The following is a 27,491-nucleotide window of genomic DNA, read 5'->3' on the forward strand; positions in this document are numbered from 1 at the left end:
GTTATATGCAATGCTGACTGATAGGATGACACGGCACGTCAAGGCGTACCTACCTTACCGACTGTGTTGAACAGAATAAAACACACTTACGGGAAACAATAGCAAATGTATGATGTATTTTTATTTCATGGTCATTGTTAAGCAATTGTTCCTTTTTAGTTAGACATTAGCGACATCAAAGTGTTTCGTGTTCTTACGATCGGTGCCTTGACCCATGCAGTACAGTCCAGTAATCGGACGGTGGTAAATACCAGTCCAGTCCAGTAATTTTTCAAAGGGACAAATAAATTAAATTAAACAATACATACACCGTGCAAGAAAAAAGGAAGTCAAAACCATCGAGAGAAAATTAAAACAAGTATTAAAATGATGTAGGCTATATACGACAAGGCTAGTCTACTTGCAAACTTGTGAAGTCTGTGTAGTGTTGAAGTCACGTACTATACAGTTCATAACATATTGTCTGTTTCTAAGTGATAACCATGGAGGTACAAGCTCCCCTTATACCTCAATGTTATAAATAATACATAGTGTTAATCATGTCGTTACCATTGTAATCATTAAATTACATTGTTGTTGGTACACGAGTCCGAGTAATTCAAATACAGTGTTTGCAACCGAGGGTTCGTTCGGACTAGCTTATATGTACATAAACAAATATAGTACATGACTATTAGCAGCCATATACGACTGTAAATACACGTGTGTTATTAATTAACAACAATCTGTGTCTTTTTATTGTCTACATTCGTTTCTAGAGTTGCGGGATGCGTTACAATTCCTTCTCTTGGATAACTCTCACTCGCTGTACAGTCTGTGTTGTCATGGCTACTTCCATCTTGAGGATGACAGACCGGCTGCTCATCCCGAGGCAGATTTATTACTGTCGGTATTTCTGGTACAATATGTGGCCCCTCTTCTGCAGCTGTAGTCTTTTTTTCCTCTGTTTTATTTTTAAGTGGATTGAAGGTCACAAACGCTGAAATCAGAGATTGGTGTAAAGATTGTAAATCACAACCACTTGTAAAAAAAAAACTCTTACCCACACCATTTCATATAAAGTAAGAGTAATGACACAATAACATACTAAATGTAACATAAAACGTCATCTTACTTGTTATCGGAAGTTTAACCTGTGTGTTTTCAACGCCATTTTCTATGTCTGCTACATTGCATGTAGTGTGTTTACTACAAAGCCTCCGGTAAAAGTATAGTGCAGAAGCAACGACCAACAGAACACAAAGTGAAGCTAATACAATGATGACAACTGAAAAGAAGAATGACAGAAGGGAATAAGAAGACAACACAAGTTTTGTGTCTAAAGTCTTCAGCTTGATTACACCCTCCCTCTCTCTCTCTCTCTCTCTCTCTCTCTCTCTCTCTCTCTCTCTCTCTCTCTCTCTCTCTCTCTCTCTCTCTCTCTCTCTCTCTCTCTCTCTCTCTCTCTCTCTCTCTCTCTCTCTCTCTCTCTGCGCACAATCATTCATGCATAACTTCAAATAATTCTTGCCAATCTTGTTAACTGTACATATTGATCTATAATAGATCCATGCTCTACATGTACGTATATGACTTACCGTCCACAGGGGAAGTTAATGACGCTATCTGCTTTGTTATTGTAGTGGGGTCAGGAAACGGACTTAATACAGAAGATATGAAGCTGGGGTCAGATGTCAATGATTCACCTAGGGTTGTCTCTGTAAAGAGATCGATGATATAATGTATTGATTACTTCAAAGATATATTGATACCTATTCACGTACTCTACATATCCGGGTCACCAAGGTCATTAAACCTATGAGATAACACAGTACATGAAGTGTTGGTTGTCTGAGTTGAAACAAACAATGGTGCATTGTTCTCAAGATAACAGCTCGAAACCATTTGTCAAGAACAGAAATAGACGGGGAACACCATTTTGTGTACGTCTAATCCGCATGTAAACTCGAGGCAAAGCTATAGGAAAGGGTCTCATTTTTTCATAAGATGTGGTATGACATGTGCAGCACTTTGAGTTTGTAGGTTTAGACGGACCGTCCCCATACGATCACCTATGGTATTAATCCAAGAATAGTACACAATTCTTTCTATTATATTGGGAATGTTGGGACAACCCTTATTGCATCGACGTGATCGTGATTGCTAGGTTCAAAGTACAGAAAATATGTTTGGTCCTCTAAATTGACGATATTTAGCGCTATATCGTCGTTATCACATGCCGCTCATCCAACATTATCCCATTCCCCACCCCCATCGATCAAGAGAGATAATTTCGAAAAAAAAGTATCATCTCAATTCTCCATAATTAACTTTAATATCAAATTCGATCAACTTGTAATAAACTCAGACTTACCATCTTGACAGTTACTACACCCAAGGATATCAGGTCTCTCATCGCAAACGTTACAGTCGAAACATCCACCTAAGCCATCTGAAGCAGAGCCAGGACCACAATTCCCACCAAGTTTTTCAATCATCTTGAAGTTCGGAATAAGTTTCTGCAACTCCTACGAAACAGCAACTGGCGAGGTTTCAGACCTTTTTGTGTATGCCTTCCTTCGTACTAAAAGTAACTTCTTGTATTGCGTAAAGCTAAGGCAGTTTCAGGTTGTGTGTATTGCTTACAGGTGCGCAAAAATATCAACCAGAACTGTTCTGCATATTACATTTGTATAATCATAAGTTTAAAAATAAACTGGGAAGTTCCACAGGTAAACAATGAGTCGTAAATCTGCATGCAAGCTAGTGTTTATCGGTATCAATGAACTTTATTCAGGGGTATCACCACGCTTTAGGAATGCATATGCATCTCATTTACGTGTAATTATGTACATGTAGGACTAATAATGTTACCTCCTTTGCGTCTACATCTCTCGTGTGCGGACATAAATGATAACAAAACTCTTAAAAAATTACATTGTGAGTGTGTGTGTGTGTGTGTGTGTGTGTGTGTGTGTGTGTGTGTGTGTGTGTGTGTGATGAAAAGGTAGTTATGGATAAACTGTGTTCTCACATATGTCATATTTTTCATTTTGATATTCTCATCGAGAGGGAACGTTCTACACATTGTCTGTCCATAGGCAGCTGTTTTTCAAAAGGTGAAGAACGAGAATCAACAGATTGGTCACGACATGACAAAAACTGCTCTGTCGTTACTTTTATCAGTTGTAGCAGAACAGTGGTACAGACACTCGCCCCCTTCTTGACAGGAACATGAATTTCCAATATTCCCTAGTTCTCCAGCATTATCATCACGTGGGGGTAACGTATCATGATGAAATGGTAGATATTGCTCTCCATTGCCTGGTACTTTTGGATCAATTCCGTTTTGCATGTCTATCGATACGTCTCCATGCTTATCAACGTCTATCTTGTTATTTTTCTCACTGTAATTTACGAATGCTGCAAATCAAGGAAATACACGCTTTAAACTGGTATCTGAAACTATGTCTGTCTGTCTGTCTGTCTGTCTGTCTGTCTGTCTGTCTGTCTGTCTGTCTGTCTGTCTGTCTGTCTGTCTGTCCGTCCGTCCGTCCGTCCGTCTGTCTGTCTGTCTGTCTGTCTGTCTGTCTGTCTGTCTGTATCTATCTATCTATCTGTCTGTCTGTCTGTCTGTCTGTCTGTCTGTCTGTCTGTCTGTCTGTCTATCTGTCTGTCTGTCTGTCTGTCTGCCTATATATGTGTGTCTATCCACCTATCTATTCCACTGCCTACCTACCTACCTACCTACCTACCTACCTACCTGCCTGTCTGTCTGTCTGTCTGTCTGTCTGTCTGTCTGTCTGTCTGTCTGTCTGTATGTATGTCTGTCTGTCTGTCTGTCTCCCTGGATACGTCGTAAACAATAGAGTAGGAGTGTATTAAAATATGGCTTCAACTGCTTTAACTATACGACTGTATAAAAAATACAATACAAATCTTACTCGGCAATGGCTTTTCTTTATTAACGTCTTCATTCTCGACTAATTCGTCACCCACGTTGTTCTGTCTGGACTTATACCACTTGTAGAGACGAAATGCAGCCGTATAAATACATACACCAATGAAGACAGCAGCTATGACACTAACTATCATCCCGACCCACATCCCGATGGAAAGATGTATGCCTCCTGATGATATCACATGATATATAGAAACAAAAGCACATATTATTATCCACGTTACAGAACTGTGTTCTGTGAACTATTTAGACAGTTATGAATATCAGCAGTCATGAAATCATGTATCATGTATTGTACAAATTATTACTTGGAAGCTTCTCAAAGAATATAAATATAAAGCTATACAATTACTGAACATGAACAAATATGAGATGAAATGATCAAGTATAAGCTTATGTAAGGCTCCATCAATAAACTGTTTCTTGTCCCCAAAACTGTACCAGGCAGACTGGGAAAAACAGAAAAAAACCACAATGCTAGCATGTCATGTAAAATTCACTTTTCTGTGGATCTATTTTCTGTTTGTACCTGAATCTACTACTACAGTGGTGATATATTAATGTCAAAAATCCAAAGTTTGATTGTCTTATTAAACAACTATTTAGATATATATGTGATATATATTCTGAAGATATTTGAATGGTCTTTCCATTTACAATAGTATAAAATACAGCCTTGTATGGAAATTTTGAACAGAACAAAATGTGGTTTGTTTGTTTTCTAAATCTACCAACAAACCCTTCCGCACGCGGACGGCAAACAAAGAATTTACTAATAATTGAACGCACCATCTATGCTAGTCAGAATTATGTTTAGTGTTCTGATAATCTGAACTTATTATGATAGTACTAATGAATTGTAAGTTTACTGTACAGTAACAGTCTGCTGAAACTTTGTGCAAGTTTGAATTTTATGACACGCAGAATTATATTTGTTTTGAAAAAAATACGACAAAAGTACTTGAAGGAATTACAATTTATCAAGAATATTAAGCTTATACCAGTTTGAAATTAACATATTTTAGTTGTATATAGTAGTACCATCATAACAATCGTACCGGTATTTAAGGCGTCCGTAGTACTTGTAAATGTTGTTGTCGACTGGGGACCTGCAAAACAGAGAAATATTACTAGTATACGAAAATAAGTCAAACCTCGTTAGTACGAATAGCTTGGGACTTGTAGGGAATTTGGAAGTCAAATTGAATTAAACCACAGAAAATGTCATTTATACAATTCCAAAGACAAAGGCCAAGGTAGTGATATACAGTAATGATGTTGGCAACTATTATATTGGAACTCTATAGAAGAAAGAACAGACTTTTTTGTCTGTGCCATAGAGGATCAATTTCTAGACAACAATTGAAATGCCCTGCCTTGTTTGTCACCAATTTCGCAATACTTGTTATCGCAGTGAATGGAAATCCCCAAATTCTATTAAGGTGTGAAGGCAGTGGCGTGACTTAAAGTTATGACGTAATGCATGATTTCTTATTGTCAATGTGCCAAATATGATATCAGGTGCCGTATCAGACCAGTAAAACTAATACGACAGAATTAGTATTACATGTAGTTCATATGCTTTTATGAACTAATAATAGCCATCATCAAGTATAACATAACAATAGAAGACCCCCCCCCCCTTCCCCGTTATCGATGGGCAAATTACCCCCACAACGTACAAGCGATGATTTCACATCACAAATGTACGGTAACTTCTACTTCTGACTTCTAGATGCCATCTCAGACCAGTGAAACTAGAATGTCACAATTAGGATTAAATCACGTGATTTGATAATTAGTCTTGTACCCGGAGTGCAAATGTTGGCATGACAAAGAACAATATACCATCACTAAATGCGTCGTCAGACAATAAAGGGATGAGTTCATCTATTGTCGAAAACAACAATGAGATCATACACCACCGTGTTATCGATTGCTCTGCTCAGGAAACGGGGAATTTTCATCACCACCGTGATTCTTGTATATACATGAGATTTCTGGTTTTTTTTTAAAAAGGCAACACTCTTGTACAAGTTAGACTAAGAAGCCTAACCAATGCAAGTGTATTGTAAACGTAACGTTTTTTATTCTGTTGGAAAAGCGACATACTCGAACTTGTGTTTCTTGAGTGCTATACGTCATACAATATTCTTTTTATGAGATGGTGATCAAACCAATATATAAAATATCATCATAATGTGACAAATCTTTCTCTGATTATTTTTTCAAATCAGCATTGAATATATATATATATATATATATATTTAATCCAATTAACAATTGTAAGTCCCCTTCGAGAGAGTTAAACATATGAATCATATAAAACCTGGTCCAGAGGGAGTTAAGGTAGATCGATTAAGGTTATACTCAACTGTTTTGAGCATTGATAAGAAATATTCTTTACTTACAATGTGCACAGCCTATAAAACTTGCAGAACCACACACGTCACATGAAATACAATCTCCCAAACCGTTATTAAATTCGTCCGGTCCGCACATTGCTTTCCATCCGGGTCCCATTTTCTATTAAATTCTTTGTACTTTGTTAGCCTTGTAAATCCCCTCTGAAAGTCTGTTTTGCGATGTGTAGGCGGGCGAACAATCTACTATTGTCATTAGATGAAGAAAGCCGTTTTTGATACTATAATCGTCTCCTTGTTATCATCAGTGGATCACCAGCTTCAGAGCGAGCGACGAATTGCATGCACGCATGTATCGGACAAATGGACGGAATAAAGTGATGTGAATACCTTCTTAAATGCATTAGTTCCTTCAGTACCTTTATGATGTAAGCATCCAAAAAAAGTTATTATTTCAAGGACAATTCGTATCCGGTCAAAGTGACGTCATGTTCCCTTTGTTAAGCATTGTTCTGGCAAAGAACAATTCACATTTAGGACCGTTCGTGTACAAGGGTAATAATTATTTTTAACCATATTTATTTAATTTTATGTGATTTTTTTTTTCAGTTACTAAAAAATGTGGAGATGATGGTGAAAAACTTGAAACTAGATTGAGTCGTATTGAGAAACCGTGTTTATGTACATTTCAAGATTTATTTCATTTTTATGAAAGCCAGTAATTTTATTTTACCCACTTCTTTTGTCATCATTTATTTTTCTGTATATGTAATGTAAATATTGTAATTTTCCCTTACTCGACATTGTGTTAGAAGAGCCTTTGGCTCAACAATTTATCGAGTTTGAATAAAGTCAAACAAAGAAACAAACAAGTCTATATTTCATATACTTTTGACCCTGAGCAGACAAAAAAGGAGATTATTTACTGAAGACCACAGACGAGTTTACACTGTACTTCCACTTCATGGACCGTCATGTAACATTTCACAATGCCCTGCATTTTTCGACACATATGAATGAAATGATTATTACAATTCATTATGGGTCTTTTTGGCTGTACCTTTCGGAGTTGGAGTTATTTAAACTAAAAAATATTTACACTAAAGTTTCATCTTAACAAATTGTCATTAGGATAGATTCAATACTTGGTCAGGAGTTTCTGATGGGATACACTTCTGCCTATCTTTCATATTTCGCTGGCCCTTGCTTTCCTATCGATATCATCGATGCACACACACGCACACACATGTATGTACGTACGTACAGAGACAGACACACAGGCACACACGTACGTACGTACGTAACATACATACATACATACATATACATACATACATACATACATACATACATACATACAGACACACACACAGTCACACACACACACACAGTGCATAATGACTACTGTCCTGTAGTGTGAGGTCAAAGTGCATACACCGTGACATAATAAATATATATATACATGTATTCTTTAAGGACAAAACCAATCCACATAAGTTGCACTCACAGAGAACATCACCCAGTGCCGAAAGACTGGTGTCCTGCAGTGTGAGGTCAAAGTGCATACACCATGACATAATAAATATATTCTCTAAATATGGGCATTAGAGAGAAAACAATGCAACTCTATTGCACTCACAGAGAACTTACTGCAAAAAAAAAAAAAACAGTTAAGATTCTATTTTGTCTTTCAGTATTGTTTTATTGAAAAAAAATGATGAATAGGAGCACTTTGAGTAAAGTCTGTACAGTAATTTATGTACACTTTCTACACACAAAGCTGTGTTAAACTTTCCATATACACTCCATACATCTGACTATCTGGACGAAATGAAACATTTGACATATATAATAACTCACAGTATTACAGTAAGGTTCAACATAGATATGTTGTGATGTGGCTAGGGAGATGGACAAACTTTATAATTATATTAAATATAGTTATAACCAACCAAGTTTTGTATGTTCATATTAATGTTCAATTTAGTATACATAATGACAATATGAATAATTAGTATGAAATCTTCGGGACAATCGCACAATGTCACACGAGCTCAATAAATGAACTTGTTCCTCAATAGGCCACCTCCCCTCCCCTCCCCCTCCCTAAACAAACATTCACCAGTGCAACACTGACATATTTAATATGTGTGATGTAAACCATGGTGAAAATATCAGTGGTCTAACCAGAAACCCAGCACTGTATATCACATTATAGCAGTAGATTTTAATCAACTTATTAACATCTTAGTAGTAAATACAGAACCTGTTATCCTTTAAGGTGTGATAGTTTTTTGAAATTTGGTTAGAAGTATGCAAATGAAGTTTACCAATTGCATTGATGGTAGACACCCCTTACCCACCCGCTAACAATCGAAGTTCATTTATTGAGTTTGTGTGACATCACATGATCATCCCTTACATCATGTTGATCAAATCACATGTGGCAGCCATGTTGTAATCTGGAAAGTATTTATGCAGATACAAACCCATCTCTGTATGTTTCTTTCAGAGATATACAGTTGAATGTTATGAGCTGTACATGACTATTTCTGTTATCTTGGCAGTTTCTATGACAACAGCAAGTACAGATTTTAACAACACTGAAAACAAAATGCCACGCTTCTGTTTTAATCTCATCAAAAACCTGAACATTCATAAAATGAAAGCCACTTTGAACTAATTATCTTGTGATGAACCCCATTGTATGTAAAGTCAACACGTTGTAGTATATGTCAAGTGTAAATACTGACATTTCAAAAACTTACAATTGCTTTGTTTATTGCACCAACACACTTTTACTGAAGCTAAGTTATATGAGGCGACTTTCTGATTGACTATCTATAATCAAACAACATCAAAAAGAATCCATTCAAAGTCAATTACTGCATGCATTACACATGCAAAATTAACAGCTTCAACAAAGCAAAACATTTGTCTTTCTGCGATTTCAGTTTCTTTTAGACACTTTTCATGACTGACTACAAGCAACTTGTGAAATGACTTTGTAAGTCATCAAAGGAACCATAAGCTTTACAGTTGAACCCCGAAAAAAACAACTTTCTGTATTTATAGGGGTAAGATCTAAAAGTGTTGGAGAAATCCTTTGGACATCACACATGGAGGGAGACTGAGGAGTGGGGTTGATTCTACAACTCTGGTAATCAAAGCTTCGGTTTACTAAGATAGGTGCAAACTAGATCTATTGTTTTCAAATGTGGTACATTACACAAGTGGGTGATAGCGGTTCCTCTGTTGTGTGACTGTAATCACCTTAAGATAGTGTAAACATTGGAAGTTCCAAAACAGTACACTGTAAGTTATATCGAACAAGCTTTCAGAGAGCCGCCCAACTGAGACTATAATTAAACCAACATGCATTTCAATAAATTATCACTGTTATATCAACTTATTGCAACAGTTGTTTCAGTTTGTGTCTTATCTTAGTATTAAACTGAGACCTTGATTACCAGAGTAGTACCATAGTTCACAGATTCTAGCATATGTATATATGTATATATCAATTACATTATGCACTGATGTAAGGTTATATACATAACTGACTGTTCTTTCAAATGAGTGATATTAATGTCAGAATTATATGTTGTCAGACAAATAACTGTGATTTTGTACATTGTTTGAAAGTTTAACAGCTCAAGTAAGCATGGGTACAGTTCATAGACCACCATTGCACCTGTTACTTAAAGTTACTATAATCAAACATCTAATACCAGAAAGGTATGATTGAAAGATTCTTTTAAATGTGCTAGGACAGTATGTCTAAGAATCACACAATTTATACTTCTGATGTGTACAACACTTGGGAGTACACTAGACTGAAATATTCGTCGTTGAGGGCGCTCTTTCAATTGTGCCTCCTACCGTCAGGGTGCTTTCATTTCTGCTTCAACTTATGTTAATGACTCTTCCCACTTCCCACAAAGACAAATTTTCAATCCATGTGTACAGCACTATTCATTGTTTTGTCTAGCTGTGGTAGTCCAAACATTTTTGGGTCTGAGCAACGACTTATATTATGAGTGTGTCCGTAAGTTTTTTCCTTCATCGTGAAAAGGCACTACTACATTTTGTTTCTAACACACTCCACTCTAACAACAACAGGTTCAATGGTAGTCACTAATCAATAATTTCATTTTCTAACATTAAAATCAGAGAAATATATTTCAGGATAAAATGAAGCTAAAAAGTCAGACATTTGGTGAGGTACAATTCTGTATTCAAGCCTTATTTTCAGTCCACTAATACATATATTTACTGATGGCATAAAGTTGATTAATTTGTATCAATTAAAACAAAATTAATAATGCGAGATAAAACAAAACTACCGTGTATATGTTGACAAAAATGTTTAATTATATCTATGTTGACAAAACCGTCTTAAATTTTAATTAATCAATTAATCAAGTAATTACTAATTTTATTCATGTTCTTATAATAAGAAACTAGTAAATGTTGACAATATTAATATAAATATGTAATGGTTTGGAACAAGCACAATAAAATGTTATATGTAAGTATATACAGTATAGTAGAATATTTTATGGAAGTAGACTTTTTGCTGTTACTGTAATTGAGAAAATCTCAAACCCATCTCATATGAAAGAAATCCATTGGTCATCATGCATTGTTTTGTACGGGAATGGAACTTTCCAAAATTCACATTTCTCACTTCAAAATGGCGGCCATATTTAATTCAAATTGGCAACCACATTCAATTCAAAATGGCAACCACATTCAATTCAAAATGGCTGCCATATCAATTCAAAATAGCTACAAAATTCAATTAAAAATGGCGACCACATTCAATTCAAAATGGCCCCCATATTCAATTCAAAATGGCCCCCACATTCAATTCAAAATGGCCTCCATATTCAATTCAAAATGGCGATCACATTCAATTCAAAATGGCGACCACATTCAATTCAAAATGTCAGCCATTCAGAGTGATATATAAATTAATTTCATGGAAAAACCCCACTTTCATTTGTATTTTCTTACAAAATGATACTGGATGTCTTGATTTCTTTTAAAACTTTAAAAAGGAATTGGTACAACTTTTCATGTGGCAAAGTTTAAAGAACTGTTGCTATTAAATCCCACTCGGGTGCAGTCTATGAATAGTATTGTGGGGAAGAATGTGTTTGTTTGTTAATTTATACTCTCCACTCAATTTCACCTTCATTTCAAAAGACGTTTCCAACAACGTGATCGATCTAGATGTTAGGGGTGTTGTCTCTCCCGGTTGCTCAATGTTCTTTTCAAAGACCAGTTACACACTCAATAGTACTCAAGGGTGTAGCTGAAGATAGCAAATACATGTTTTGACACTACATTTTAACAGACAAAACATTATTATTTTAATAGTGATAATAGTTTTGTTGTTGACTAAATGCAGTGTACAGCTGTTTGTACTTGATCACAGAAACGGTGTAACTAGACTGTAAAATACGTCATATTGTTCAGCCTTACCAGGCTTCTAAAGTGAGTGCTGGCTGACGAATTACATGAATGTTGCATCTTACAGACTATTAAAGGTATCATAACTGGCAACTGGAAAGAAACTGAACAGACCCATAGTGACAGCGCCATCAGTGGTGAAACATTCAGATACATGTACACACTGTGAACATGCTAATTGTATCGCCATTTCTACCATACTAATAATTTCTATGCAAATAACACAAGAGTGGCATGAAGTCTACTGCACATCTACAAAGTGGAATCTGATATTTAAATACAGCAATACACTTCTAGATGACAGACCATCGTTTATTATTATGTTCGAATAAATAAAACGTCTCTCCCGTATCATCATATCTTACATACATTCCTACTCGCGCTTTAAAAAATAGCATAAAACAGTTGTTTACACACTTGCATACACAGCTTTACATAGAATACTTCACTTTAGTTAGTATTGTACACTTTTGAGGCTATTTAGATCCATTCCAGATGGAACATATTAATTCTTTTATATAATATAATCCCACATTTTACTCTTTAAAGATCTTTCTCTGTTTTTTTATTTCTTCTTCAAATTTTGACAGTATTTCAGATAGTGTGTGCTGAGAATTAGAAGGACCGGCCTGAATGATTTGCATAATCACATAAATTAGTCCAAGTAAATTTCATTGGCTCATTCACAATAGTACACCCTAACCTACATATACCTTCTTGGACTTGGAATGTTATGATATGTCTATGAACAGAAAAGGGGCCTCTAAGTCACCCTATTTTATCCACATGCTTGGTCCTCACATTTTAAACATCCTAAGTGGTCTCTTTAGTAGGATGTGGTAGTAATGATAAATGCCTAAGTTTATACATCTGAAAGTATACTTTTAAATTCCACAAAGCTCAGTACTGGCTTATTACAAATTGCTAGGTTTTGAGGCATTAAATAAGCTGCATTAGAAAAATGCTAATTTATCGCAGTGGAAAAGATAAATTTGCAATAAGTAGAGTGATACAGAATACAAGTCAATCTAACACTTAGTGATAAAATCAATCCTAATCACATTATATCATACCATGCTGGGTATCTTGTAACTGTATAACCCAATACCGGGTACCTTGTAACTGTTCAACCCATATACTGGGTACCTTGTAACTGTATAGCCCCCCCCCCCCCCAATACCGGGTACCTTGTAACTGTTCAATCCAATCCAATACCAGTTACCTTGTAACTGTATAGCCCCAATATTGGGTAGCTTGTAACTGCATATATACCATACTTTATAAACAAAATTTGAATAGCTTGTAACTATATTGTCTTATGCTGGGTACCTTACAACTGTACAATCTCACTGGGTATATTGTAACTGTATATATTTGGTAACCTGAATTACTATAATTATGGGTATCTTGTAACTGCATGATCCTAATATAAGCTCTATGTGGGGTATATTGAAACTGCATCATCTCAATGTGAGTGGTTGTTAACTGGTTAGTGCTAATCACAATTATTCCAATGTACCAAAAGAATTGTGGACGATATAAAGCCTTTACCAAAACCTATCTTGTCCTGACCCAATCGACACAGCATCACCATATTGTTAACTTCTTTCATTTTCACGAGAAAATATGTTAATCAAATGTGTACTTAGTGGACACAATATCATCTGTTAACTTGCCTGAATGCCTTATTATAATTCTAAAAATGGAGATTGCTCTGTATAAAATAATTTTTTTTTTTAAAATGAACACAAAGAAAATCTTAAATGCTTGAGTGTGATCCAGTAAAGTCTATTTATACATTGCATAGAAGCTAGCTTGAGAAAAGTATGATTCAAGAAACGTTCAGTTTTTAAAGTGTGTGCTGCTTCACCTTGACACTAATTAGCACATCCTCCACCCCCACCCCATGCCACCCCCCCCCCCCCAAAAAAAAACCCTGTGATTAAAGTGTTCTCTTTTCTGTAACTTTTCCACATGTCAACTTTATCTCAAAATGGCATAGTTAGCACAAAATATCATTATGTATAAAGTTATGGCAAAATAATGTTGCAATAATGACAAACAACGATAGACCACCTCTATTAAAAATACACAGTGATCAAAAAGATTTCTATCCTATTTGGCTCATCTATAAATTTTGGACTCATATCAGCTTTGTGGAAATGACATTTATCAATTCAGTGATAGTTCCATTTTTTTTTTTTTTTTTAAGAGATTATACCAGCCACAAAATCGTAAAAAGAAACACCATATTTTTATAGTTTGGTACTGTGACTTGATGCAGATTGGTGCAGCAATAAACCTGACAAATAAGACGACAAAAAATTACAAAGAACTTATCAGCAACAGACACCTGAATTAATATATACAGCTCTAGTGTATGTATACATAAATAGATTTTAGAAGCAATGAAACCAGCATCTGCTTGTACTACTTATGTTGCTGACAATTATTGCATAGCATGACAATTCACAGTTACCTCGGTGTGCTTACAAATTGTACCCGTACACATGCATGTATAAATGTAACCATAGACTAGGCTTTGAATTCAAAAGTACATCAACAATTGCACATTTTGCTGTTTGGAATACTGTACTTTTTTTTGCAGCCGTTTTTTGTCAGCAAATTACTGCAAACATTTATATAAATTATCAAACTTTTGGAACCTATATCCAGGAACATTGCTTGTGTATATAGTTTGAAGACTTTAAAATGATTCCGACATATATATTTTCAATTAACTGTTCTAAATAAATGAAATTTCATCAACTCTAAATCAGTTTATCAGCTACTGCTGAGAGAGATAGCTTTAGTTGATAAAAATGTTCACATGATCTCTCGCAAGTTAATGTCAAATACAATACTGTGACTAATATCCAATTCATACCCTGTATTTTAGCATAATTAGAACGGAGTATACCCGGTATATTTTAACATGATGTAGTCATGACATTATTATCAAGTACTAGCATTGTGATGAGATGCTAACATGACCCACACTATACATCAAACATCTGACAAAAAAAATGAAATATTTAGTGAAAAGAGGATGAGAAAGGCATCATTTTCAACTCTTTGCCGTATGTGGTGACTTACACGTTACAAATAGTGGACGAGTCTGTCTGTAATGCATGGACGTCATACGTACAGCAAATCATGTCAAATGTATGGAAAATCATGTCAAATGTATGGCAAATCACGTCAAATGTATGGCAAATCATGTCAAATGTATGGCAAATCATGTCAACTGTATGGCAAATCAAGATGAATCATGCAGGAAACACCACAAAAAGTAGAAAATCATGCCTTCCCTATCCTATTTTCATTTTAACATCAGTGTTTTACACCATTTGATCATAAGAATCTATACACTCAGGTACACTATAGAAATGTGTTGGAAAATTTACACTTGGCAGGTATAATATCAATAAGTTTATACACACAGCGCCCTCACAAGGCAAGGACAATTGAAGAAACAAGTATAGAACACAGAAATCTGTGCAAATACATCGTTGGTATCAAAACTTACATGTTAGCAATGGTAGAAACTAATAAATTCTGAATTCTACATGTTAATTTAATTAATGATTGATGTCTTTTTTTTGGGTCTTTTTTGTACATTTTTGATGCTGTACTTGGCAGCCTGTGTGTGCGCGTGTATGTATATATATATATATATATATATATATATATATATATATATATATATATATATATATATATATATATATATATATATATATATATATATATATATATATATATATATATATATATATATATATATATATATATTGATATATTGATATATATTGACATATATTCATACACACATATATATTATATATACCTGTAGATTTTAATGGTATCCCTGAGTATTTCCAAAAATAGCCCACTGGTTACGATAGTTGTACCTATACCCCAGCCGTTCTGACTTTTGTTGAAAGGAAATAACAATAGTTCTTAATTTGTATTTCAACTTACATGATTGGTTCAATTCATTCTGTTAGCTACATACAGTAAATGATGACTAGAAAATGAATAGAACTAATTTTAAACTTTGAACTATGAACTATGACATCATACACATAATACCTAAAATATTATGACAGTATTTTCATACTTGTATTTAATATCAAGTTAATAAAAAAAATTTCCTCTCACTAGTATTATTAACTATCCATAACATAAATCTATCAATGGACAAACACGGCCATGGCTCTATAAATGATAATAGAGAAATATGTATGTTAGTGTTTGAAATAATTTGAACGTGATAAAACATTCGGTGCAGTTTTGTCAAGCATTTAATGTTTTTCACATGTTGGTTGATTTGATTTTCAAAAGTCAATACCACTACGTGGATACCTTATATTTCCTTAATAAAATTTTATTTCTAACTTAGAATGTCAAATGGACGCACTATTTGTCCGAATTATATCTACTATCATTGTATAATGAACCTAAAAGAAAACTAGCCGATTTTTCCCTTTGAGAGAATGTTTTGTAGGCAATATGAAATGATTGACATGAATAAAGTACTGATGACATCATCAAAAAAAGACTTGACTTCAATCTTTATGATTACCCAAATATTGATACATCACCTACAATAGTGATGACTTCATCGAAGTCAACTACCAGATGTGTTGACATCATGAATTCTGGCTGCTTAATGTGATGACATCACCACCAATAGTAATGACATCACATCATGTCAAAAAAGGATGGTTGTGATACTTTGTAAACTAGTGTGTTTGATACTGTGTATCTAGTGTAAATGTCTACAGACGTCGTGAACCCTACTACAATGTCTACAGACATCATGAACGCTAGCTACTACTGTGTAAATGGTCATCTAGGCTGATCTACGTCTGACCTTGCTAGTCACCGTGACGGACACGAGCTGTTCAGAGATTTCATGGACTTATTGCTGGACATCGAGTTGAGACTAAGCGATGAGAATCCACTATGGCAGGACTGTAAGCTGGTCATTGATCCCCTGTAATCAAATCAAATCAAATCATATCAGATTAGGTCAGGTTAGGTCAGGTCAAATCAGATCTGACAAGGTGAAATGACAACAAGGCAGTAGTAATTCTACAATGAATGCTATAAATGACATCTTCACACATTCCAGTATAAGATGGTCGATGAACTTGATCGTTTACTGAATAATGGCACAAAAAGACATATTTTCAAGCCAAGCATTACTATCTGTGTTATAATAAAGGTAACCTTTTGGTTTACCTGAAATCCTCGGAGCTCAACACCTCTTGATAGTACATCACTTTAGCTTTGTGATGGTGGTGATGGTGATGATGATGCTGTTTGGATGATATTGAGTTTGGTAGGCTGTGATACTTCCACTGTAAGATATACGACCCTGCCATCCGTGCTACATGGGTTCCCTAAAATACATACAATGCAGTAATGTTAATTTTACATTTAGGACGCTGTAACAATATAGGTTATGAGTTTCACCAAAAAAAAACACACTTTAAGAGCCTGCTGTTACTTGAAAATAAAAAAAACTCTCCCAGGAAAAACATATATAGGATGCATTAGATCAGAGCTTTGGCTTGCAAAAATTTCAGTCACTATAAACAAAAGAATGTGTGTACGAGTGAATGTTGCCTCTAGAGGGCGCTGTTTATAAATGATACTACAGCATGCTGGGGGAATATACCTGGATACTTTCTCCTGCTTTGCAAACCAATGGTGATTCAGCTACACTGTAGTCGACACCACAAACCATAGATTTGTCTAAGATAACATTGGTGGCCCCAATAGCTGCTTCCACTGCTTCAACTACTGACGTAGGCTCTTTGTGGACGGTGATTGGTTTCCTAGATCTGAGCACACAGAATACAACGTCTCCTCTCAACACATCATAGTCCCATGTGATCACTTGGTCTTTTTCTTGTATGTTGACCAGCACCTGAAAGAATCAACAATTAATTGATAAATAACATCATTCACTGTTTAAAAAACTGTGATCTCCATTTCATTTCATGCACAGAATATGTATGATTCTGATAGTTTTTTGTCTTGTGACCATCAACTTTTTTTCAGATATTGTGTGACACAGCTCCGAAAAAATAACGATGTTATTGAAAGTCTGAGAGAAATGGTGTGATGATATATCAGCTTCAATGGGTAACTATGAAGACAACATTACAGATAGTCCAAGTATTACCTCTAGAACCTATGGTCAATGGACTGTTAGCAATGTTGTCCACTGACCATAGATCTGTTCTAGAACAAGCTCCTAGGTAGTGCTGCATTCAGTGGGTGTGGGTGTGTGGGGGGGGGGGGGGGCATATTGGATATTGTCGTAAAACCACAGTGTTCAAATATAAGTAATAAGCCATAAAGCTAAGGGCAGATTTGTTCATAAACGATATGAATTTTAATAACTATTCCTCTTTGGTAAAATTCCTAGATCAATGAAATAGAGTTTGACAAGGTATGTACAGGAACTCTAGCCGCTGGCTGACTTACAACTACTAAATTTGTATATATATACTGCACTAGCTTTTGGTGGGATTGTAATAATGGTAATTTATCAGAATATATTTCAAAATTGAGCCAGTCTATTTTATTTATACATTAATTAGTATCAACATCTCTAAAGTTGTGTGTCACAGTATTCACTTCAAAAAAGGTGACAAATGTGTAATATAAACTCTGTGATATGGCAAACTTGGCACCACTGAATGTATGATAGATTAAGGGATATCGATGCATAGGTAGAAGCTTGGTTCTAGAGGTAAGTAATAATTGTCACTTCTACGCTAAATATGTTATAAGAAAACACTGTGAAAATATACAGTATTATTACTGATACTTTGTGGCTTTCTTTTAAAAAATTATACTTCTATATATCTATAACACTTTGACTTCAGTTTCTGATTTCGTTCACAAGGTTCAATACACTTAGTAGCAGTACTAAGACTGTTTGTTTGTTTGTTGGTATTGTTGTCCAATCTTACCTCATGTGGAGTACCTTTACTTAGTGATGCTGATTTGTATATGGTGTCGGAACACAGTCTCCTTTCCTCTGGTGCATACAGATCTTCCAGAGATCTGTACAATGACTTGGGCACCAATCCACCTTCTGCTACTTCACACTGGAATTAGAATCACAGTCAATATGTGTCAAATCAATATACATTTAAAGTTGTTGATTCTAAGTCTGAGGCTTAAAAAATGGCCATCAACAAGATATGTAAATGTAAAATTACCTGTTTTATGCAGGATTAGTAACTAATTTACACAAAGGGCTTATTCCCCTTATAAGTTCATTACAAACCCTAAGCTAGTCCTTGACAAAACCCCTGTATCAAATTTTACGTAATAACTTAATCATGTTTTTCTCAATTTGTAGTTTTTTTGTGAACAAACAAACACATAACTCCCTGGTAGAAAGGGGATTAAAGTGACTATACAGTATATGGATGAGGATTGGGTATTTATTTTGGATTTTTAATTTATAAAACAATTTTATCAGGACTTCCTATTTGAAAAATCAATGTGAAACAATATAGACCAGGTCTGTGTTTAAAACTCAATACATTGCAAATAGCTATTATATGTCAAAAGTCTGTTACTGTACGTACATTACAATAACAAACATTTCATACATTTATTAATCTCTTGCAATTTATTGAGTTACAAACACAGACTTAGCATGTCTCATTTTTACATTGACTTTACAAGTAGGAAGCCATGATAAGTTTTGTTTTATATATCAAAAATTCAACTTTTAAAATTGGACCATTTATTGCGTATTTCCTCTCCAGTTTTGAGGGGCTATTGCAATTGAATTTGTCCATAACAGGCCATTTCTCTGACATCACAAAATAAATACCCAAATCCTCATTTATATGGCCACTTTAAACACACTGTAGTCTGGAATATATTGATAATCCACTATCTACTTACATAGCAATCACCATTGAGAAAGTCTGGAATATATTGATAATCCACTATCTACTTACATAGCAATCACCATTGAGAAAGTCTGGAATATATTGATAATCCACTATCTACTTACATAGCAATCACCATTGAGAAAGTCTGGAATATATTGATAATCCACTATCTACTTACATAGCAATCACCATTGAGAAAGTCTGGAATATATTGATAATCCACTATCTACTTACATAGCAATCACCATTGAGAAAGTCTGGAATATATTGATAATCCACTATCTACTTACATAGCAATCACCATTGAGAAAGTCTGGAATATATTGATAATCCACTATCTACTTACATAGCAATCACCATTGAGAAAGTCTGGAATATATTGATAATCCACTATCTACTTACATAGCAATCACCATTGAGAAAGTCTGGAATATATTGATAATCCACTATCTACTTACATAGCAATCACCATTGAGAAAGTCTGGAATATATTGATAATCCACTATCTACTTACATAGCAATCACCATTGAGAAAGTCTGGAATATATTGATAATCCACATAGTCCGTTAATCCACCTCTCTCCAAGTAATCATATCCGCCATAGATCATGAACTTCTTTCGTGTGTTTTCATCAATGAATGGTGAAATGAGTGTCCAGAGTACCGGGAACACTCGCGGTGCTCTCACAATCAGTAACCTTGCCATAGTCTCTGGATAGTTGGCTTCTACCACCTCAATAACTCTCAGCAAGGCCTTGACACCAGGTCTCCATAAATGTCTCATACTTAGACCCTCTAAATCTACAATACACGTCCACGCACTGAAATGGGAAATCACACTTCACTTTAAAATCATCCCAAGAGCAATTATCCCAGAGTATATACTGTGAAAGGTGCTTTAGATATATCTACCATTACAACACACGAGAAAATTGGATGGTTGTAAGACACCACCAATTATATACTTTGTTTGCCGTACATGAATTCCCCTAAAACCTACCAGGCTGACAGGGGAAAAAACATCCACAGAACAAAAACACAATGCTAGCATGTCCAGTAAAATTCACTTTGTTGTTGATTCATTTTCTGTTTGTACCTAAATCTACTACACTGGGGAAAAATAAATGTCAAAGTTTGATTATCTAAAATAACTATTTAGATATGTGTAGTTATTCTGAAGATATTTGAACAGTCTTTCCATTTACAATAGTATAAACTACAGCTTTATGCGGAAATTTTGAGCAAAGGGAAAACTACCAACAAATCTACCTGCACGTGGACAGCAAACAAAGAATTTAATTGATAGTACCTAACAACAAAACTCACCTCACAAGGTTTCCAAAAATTCTGACAAGCTCTCGCCCTGTTCACAGAGCATCATTAGGTCTATGTATTATATGATATGATAAGACAGTTACACTGGATTCATTATATACAATACTGTGGTATCCCATTGTGAAATAGATTTTGAAGTGAAACTACGAGCCAATAGCTAATTTGCAATCTAAACTGGACATGCTTTGATTTTAGGACTACAGGAATAAAATGCCAACATCTAGGGTCTTACTGAAAACATTTGCATATTTAGAAAGTGTGTGTGTATAATAATACATGGCTGGTGAACTTATTATGGCTGGAAAGGTTAAAATGGTGTTACTGCTTTTGAAAAGAAAATATTAGAAACAACCAAAATACAAGTATATTACAACCAAAAAACATTGTTGGCTTGCTCTGGAAATATATTTTGTATGAGTTCCCAACTCAGAGTGTAAACAACCCTGACAACACTAAAGCTATTTCATGTGAGGATCACTGCATTAAATGTAGAGTGAATGAAGCTATTCAAAAATCAAACAGCAATGCCAATAACTTAACAAGGACGAGGGGATAGAAATAAAAGTAGAATACAGCGCCCTCTTGTGGTCATATGACAAGTCTACGTCATTGAATTGTATACAATTAACAGCCAAAATATACTTGGTAAATTATTTACACTCCGAGTTGGGAACTATATTGTTTGTCATAAAAGAACTAATGAGTTCAAGGAGAAAACAATACTGCAAGTGTAAAGACTAAGAAAGATATTATTTTTTTTAAATGTAGAATATAGCTATTACCTGAATATTAATCTGTGTTTTTATTTTCCATTTTGCCAAAAAATGGGGAAAGAATGATTAGAATTACAAACGAGAAACATACTTGATTTCATCCGAGGATAATTTGTAGTAAAGGAATCAGTGAAGAATTCAAACTTTTTTTAAAATTAATTATTTATCTTACCCTATTGGTTTACCAGTGGCTTTTGTAGCTTCCTCTGTTCTTCTCAACCCATCCTCCATCACAGATAACACCTGTGTACAAATAATACAATATATTTGTAATTAGTTTGATGGCCAAACTTTCCTTTGAAAAGTACATGTATATGTTTATGTTACTATGTATACAACTATTCAAATTCATGTTCCTATTTCTGGGCAAAACACTGGCACAGTTATAAATATGACACTGGTAGTCCAGCCTTCTGTTTACTGAGATAAGCGCAAACTATTAAAAACTATTGTTCTTCAATGTGGTAGATTACACAAGTGGATGATAGTGGTTCCTGTGTTGTGTGATTCTAATCACCCTGTGATCAAGATCAAAGTGTAAACATTGTAAGTCCCAAAAACAGCACTGCAAGTTCATGTAACTCTAAATAAACTAGTTTTCAGAGACACCTCCCTACTGAGACTTTAATTAAACCAATATCCATTCAATAGCTAATCACTGTTGTATCAACATGTTGTAACAATAGTTTTAGTTTGTGTCTATCTTAAGAAAACCGAAGGCTCAACTACCAGGGTAATACAAAGATATGGTGTGATGAGGTATACGACAAATTTTCTTGGAATGGAGTACATGTAGGGTTTCATGCTAATTGGTACGATATGCAAATATATATCTTGTAAATGGTCTCTTTACATTATGTCTTGGAGGTGAGAGCATTAAAAGAGGGTATTTAAAGATTAGAAACCATTTACAAATTAAATTTGTTCAGGGACATTTTAATCATTGTAGTATCTTGGTATACAGGTACTCTCATCACTAAAGTGAAGTAAGCTGTCTGGATGTTCTCTGAAGTGATACGCTACGATGTGTGTTTAAAACCACTATTTTGAACCAAATCATGGCACATTTTGTAAACCAAAGTTTAGCAATCACACGCACACATGCAGCAACGCACACACACGCACGCACACACACACGTGCACGCACGCACGCACACACACACACACGCACGCACGCACGCACGCACACACACGCACACTGACACTACTTTTATGGCTTGAAGCATGGCAGTCGTACAAACTTACATCATGGTCCCATGCTACAAAAACTGACAAGGGACATTAAAACAAAACTTTTGTTTTTGAGTAGAAGTTATTTGATTTACAGACATATTTTACCAAAGTGCATTAACTCTGATGTGATGTAAATAAGCAATATTCAACAGTGGTTGGAATTTGTCAACGAAGAGCACTGCACAAGGTCACATGACCACTGCATTTCTATTCCATACTGAGGTTCAGGTTTTGCTCTAAAAATTACAGGAAATAGAAAATTTATTCCCCCCCTTCAAAAAAAAGGAGAAAATGTTAACATAATGTTGACATTTTCAAAAAATTAGAGTCTTCTTCTTCTCATTTCTGGACATGAAATATACATACATTCAAACTCAATCAACCCATTTAACTATAGGCAGATATGTCATTAACAATTTATTAAATTCACAAAATAAATACTGTTTATGGGTTGGTATAGTAACATGACAAATGTATGACAGTTGCTATAGTAACAAGACAAATGACTGATGATCATACTTCAATAAAATGTATTAAATTCATCACTTGTATAGCTAAAAGAAATTATGTCCTCAATGCATGATTGACTTTGAAAGAATTCAACAAAATATAATTTCCTTGTCTGTTGACTAAAATACTTAATGAGATTCAGACCTTGACAAATTCATCAGGGTGTCTTATGTATTCAGTTTGAATGAAAAAAAACGTAGAGAGACAAGAAATTAATTGGTACTTACATGTCTAAGAACTCCTTCTTCACCAACAGCTTTCAGAAGTCCTTTCACGTCAATGTTGCCCAATCTTAGAATATACACAGGTCTGCCAACTGTGGAAAAAAAAAGCCAAAAATTGTAAATTATATGACTTAATAATACATATATATATATATTTTTTTTTCCTCATGAAAAAAGGCTGTTACCTATGAGGCTATCGAGTATAAATAAAGTTTATTATTATTATTATTAGTATTATTATTATTAATATTGGTAATAGTGTTTCTGCTAAAGTAAGTACAATGTAAGTACATCTCTGAGAACAGAAAATCTAATTACTGAGGACCAAACACCCATCTCAATTTGTAAGAGCAGAAAATCTACCCACATTCCAATTATAGAAAATCTATATGGCATCCCAAGGACAGAAAATGTATCAAGAGTACTGGAGGACAGAATATGCAAACCAACATCCTATAGAATACTCTTGCATACAATTCATGAAGACTAAATTAAAAGTTTTTTTTGTTTTCAGGAACTCACATATTTAGATGAAGTATGTCATTGGTGACAGTAACAAGTACGTGGGCTCAGAGCAACCCAATTGAATATCATATTTTCAAAGTTCTTCCTCCTTTTACTTATCACTTCCTTCTCGACTATAATCTTACCTCTATCAAAGTAATGCCATCCACCAGAAAAATATTGCACTAAGACTTCAGGAGGAGCCCACGTATTCAATATCTTGTCAACTTGGTGTTGTTTTCTCCATGCTAATGACCTTGCTAACATCTCATGTGCCTTTTCTACGCTGAAATCTCGTGCACGGAGAAATCGCAGTAATATTGCGTCATGGGGCATCTAAAATAAGAAATAAATGGCCACTGTTTTATTCGGTTTTATCACATATTTAGTAAAGTGATATTACATTGGAAAACCTACGGGACATTGAACTCAATATGATAAGGTTATTTTCATGCAGGACAGTACAATATAGTTACTTTGGAACAGTAAATTGGAACTGAATGCGACGTGAATGCATTCATTTCCAATTTACTGTTCCGAAGTAACTATATTGTACTGTCTTATTGATTCTTGGAACCATGAACAATATTCTAGTATTCTCCCTATTTCATGCACTTTTGGCTTCCATTATTAAAGGAGTTTTACAGAGACTGAATATTTGGACAATTCTTGATGAATTTGCATCACCTGATTTCAATATATATCACATCTACAAGATAAAAATACAAGTTTGGAAACACTGCAACCATAGCATTAAGTGTTTTAGACATTACTAGTAAATGTTTTATTAAAACAAATGATCAAATCTTTTAATAATAAAATTGCTTAAGTTCTCATCACAGTTAAATATTAAGAAACTAAGACAGTCCATGTCCAATAATGACAATAAAGTTCTTACATACGCTGACAACACACACACACACACACACACACACACACACACACACACACACACACACACACACACACACACACACACACACACACACACACACACACACACACACACACACACACACACATACATACATACATACATACATACATACATACACATACACACATACATACATACATTACTGGTACACAATAACCATTGAATACATCAGTTTGAATACTTACTTTGCCTTTGTGGGTTTCACTTAACCATTTGCGTAACTGTACAAGTCGGCTTTCCTGCATTGGATTCAGGTCGCCAAGGAAACGCTGGATGTAGTCTTCATCAACATTGGGCACTAATTCACATGACATTTGAGAAAGATCGGTCAATAAAACACCACATTCACATGACATAACTAACAGTATACATTAGAATTCACAAACAAGATATGATCTATGATTACTAAAATTTCAACCAATACACAGAACATAATTTGATAAGCTGCGAGCTTTCGACTGCAAAACAGTCAGTCTTGTTGGGCAGGAGATCTTACAGCGGAAGATCAAATCTATTTTCTAACAAGATGAAGTTATAAAGTTTTCACTCAAAACTGAAAAAACCCAGCTATATTGGGATTGACAAAGGTTAAACAGTTAAAAACAAGTTATTTCAGTATGTAAATGTTAACTAGTATTGGCAAACTAAAAAAAAACCTTACAAGTCAGCAATATATCAACCAAAACCATTTCAAGGACGTGATATTCAAGCTGTTTCATAAAAATTACATAACAAATTGTTCTAAAACAAAAACATGTCCGCCAGGGAGTTTGTACCACGAATATATTCAGTTTAAAGTTATTATTTTATTAAATATTTGTAAAGTGTCAATCTTTCTTAAGTTCACTTCACTTAATTTGTCAAATATTGTACCTAAATAACAATATGTGTGCATTAACAGTCTTTGTGCCTTGTGAGCATTGCTATACAATACTGGACTGACAGTTTGAAAGCCACTTGTACTATACATTTTATGTGTACCACTATTTGCCATATGAGGTAGAATAGATTATTAGGTAGTAAGGCCTGTCATCACCACAATTAGGTATCAAAGTTATGTTTTTGTTTTGATAAATGTGATAAGTATATAGGTGTACTATTTTAAGCGTCATGTAATGTTATTTTTGTATAATACAGAGTGCTTCAATTGATATCGTATGTTGTTCTATGCCATTTCATTTGTAAAGTACTCCAGGTTTATTCTATCCTTTCGTTCTCTGCAGCATCCATCTTGTGACTGTGTGTGTGGTGGGTATGTCTGTATGTGTATGGGTGGGCGGGCATGTGTGTACTGGTATGTATGTATGTATGTATGTATGTATGTATGTATGTATGTATGTACGTATGTATGTATGTGTGTGTGTGTGTGTGTGTGTGTACAAATGTGTACATGGTGCATGTATGTGTGTGTGCATGTGTGTGTGTATGTGCATGTGTGCTTGTGTGTGTGTGTGCGTGTGTGTGTGTATGCGTATGTGTGTGTGTGTGTGTGTATGCGTGTGTGTGTGTGTGTGTGTATGTGTGTATGTGTGTGTGTGTGTGTGTGTGTGTGTGTGTGTGTGTGTGTGTGTGTGTGTGTGTGTGTGTGTGAGGGATGGGGTATTGAGCAGAAATGTCTGCATTTAGCATTATGGCACATCATGTACCGTGTCTACTATCAATTAAAAATCTATTTTAAAAATCCACTTCAGTATTACAAGTCATGATTCTAAGTTGACTCCAGACAATATTCATAGCACAGTTTTTAGTACTTGTCACCTGATTTCCAGTTTTTCTGAAAAATGTGTTGATCATGATCACCTGTAAAGTTTGACTTTAACATCAAATGTATAGCAAGAACCAACAAATCGGGTCAAAATAAAAAATTGAGAATATTAAAAAAAAAAAAAAAATTCCTTGTCCAGAATAGAGATATGAGGAAAAAATAATTCCATGAGAACCAAACGAAAAAAGTAACTCTTTTCCACAAAAAACCCAGAAGGAAACAGAGAAATATTTTTTCAATACTGCATTCTTCATGCAGAAATTGACCAATGGCATGGCAAAGAGCCTATAGGCCCAGTTGACAAAAGTACTATACATTGCATAAACAGTCATACAGTCAAGTCCATTAACAGTTATAAATAGCCACAACAAGACATTATTAGTCATAACTGGTCATAACAAGCCAGAACTAGCAATTGACTAGTGATAACAAGGTATGACAAGTTGTAACTAGCCATTATTAGGTATTAAACTAGTCATAACCGGTTATAAC

The 27,491-nt window shown here is 34.8% G+C and overlaps 2 protein-coding genes across 4 annotated transcripts in view; both read right to left on the minus strand.

Annotated features, from left to right (window-relative positions):
• Window positions 1-133: 133 nt before the first annotated feature.
• LOC144435038 (uncharacterized) lies at window positions 134-6,923 on the minus strand. 3 transcript variants are annotated; one of them, XM_078123578.1, is made up of 5 exons: window positions 3,014-3,113; window positions 2,354-2,507; window positions 1,578-1,697; window positions 1,115-1,267; window positions 134-979 (listed from the first exon to the last, which is right to left on the minus strand). In XM_078123578.1, exons 1-5 carry the CDS (start codon window positions 3,065-3,067, stop codon window positions 711-713), a joined length of 750 nt encoding a protein of 249 aa, XP_077979704.1. In that variant the 5' UTR covers window positions 3,068-3,113; the 3' UTR covers window positions 134-710. The 3 variants fall into 3 exon arrangements, 2 of the variants coding, with proteins under 2 accessions (XP_077979704.1, XP_077979705.1); XR_013480874.1 differs by lacking the exons at window positions 134-979; window positions 1,115-1,267; window positions 1,578-1,697 and adding exons at window positions 3,924-4,109; window positions 4,999-5,049; window positions 6,352-6,923 and having other exon boundaries at window positions 2,330-2,507; window positions 3,014-3,402; XM_078123579.1 differs by lacking the exon at window positions 1,115-1,267.
• Window positions 6,924-16,516: 9,593 nt separating this feature from the next.
• The window catches only part of LOC144435118 (SEC14-like protein 1), a 47,349-nt gene continuing 36,374 nt past the window's right edge, over window positions 16,517-27,491 (minus strand). The window contains exons 6-14 of the mRNA XM_078123679.1: window positions 25,420-25,532; window positions 24,444-24,633; window positions 23,797-23,885; window positions 21,999-22,069; window positions 20,233-20,539; window positions 18,777-18,914; window positions 17,471-17,722; window positions 17,032-17,192; window positions 16,517-16,783 (exon numbers count right to left, since the gene is read on the minus strand). Of these exons, the coding sequence (XP_077979805.1) occupies window positions 16,669-16,783; window positions 17,032-17,192; window positions 17,471-17,722; window positions 18,777-18,914; window positions 20,233-20,539; window positions 21,999-22,069; window positions 23,797-23,885; window positions 24,444-24,633; window positions 25,420-25,532 (1,436 nt within the window). The 3' untranslated portion in view covers window positions 16,517-16,668. The remainder of the gene's footprint in view (window positions 16,784-17,031; window positions 17,193-17,470; window positions 17,723-18,776; window positions 18,915-20,232; window positions 20,540-21,998; window positions 22,070-23,796; window positions 23,886-24,443; window positions 24,634-25,419; window positions 25,533-27,491) is intronic.

Source organism: Glandiceps talaboti, chromosome 5, assembly GCF_964340395.1.
Source record: "Glandiceps talaboti chromosome 5, keGlaTala1.1, whole genome shotgun sequence".
In the NCBI taxonomy this organism is placed as follows: Eukaryota; Metazoa; Hemichordata; class Enteropneusta; family Spengelidae; genus Glandiceps; species Glandiceps talaboti.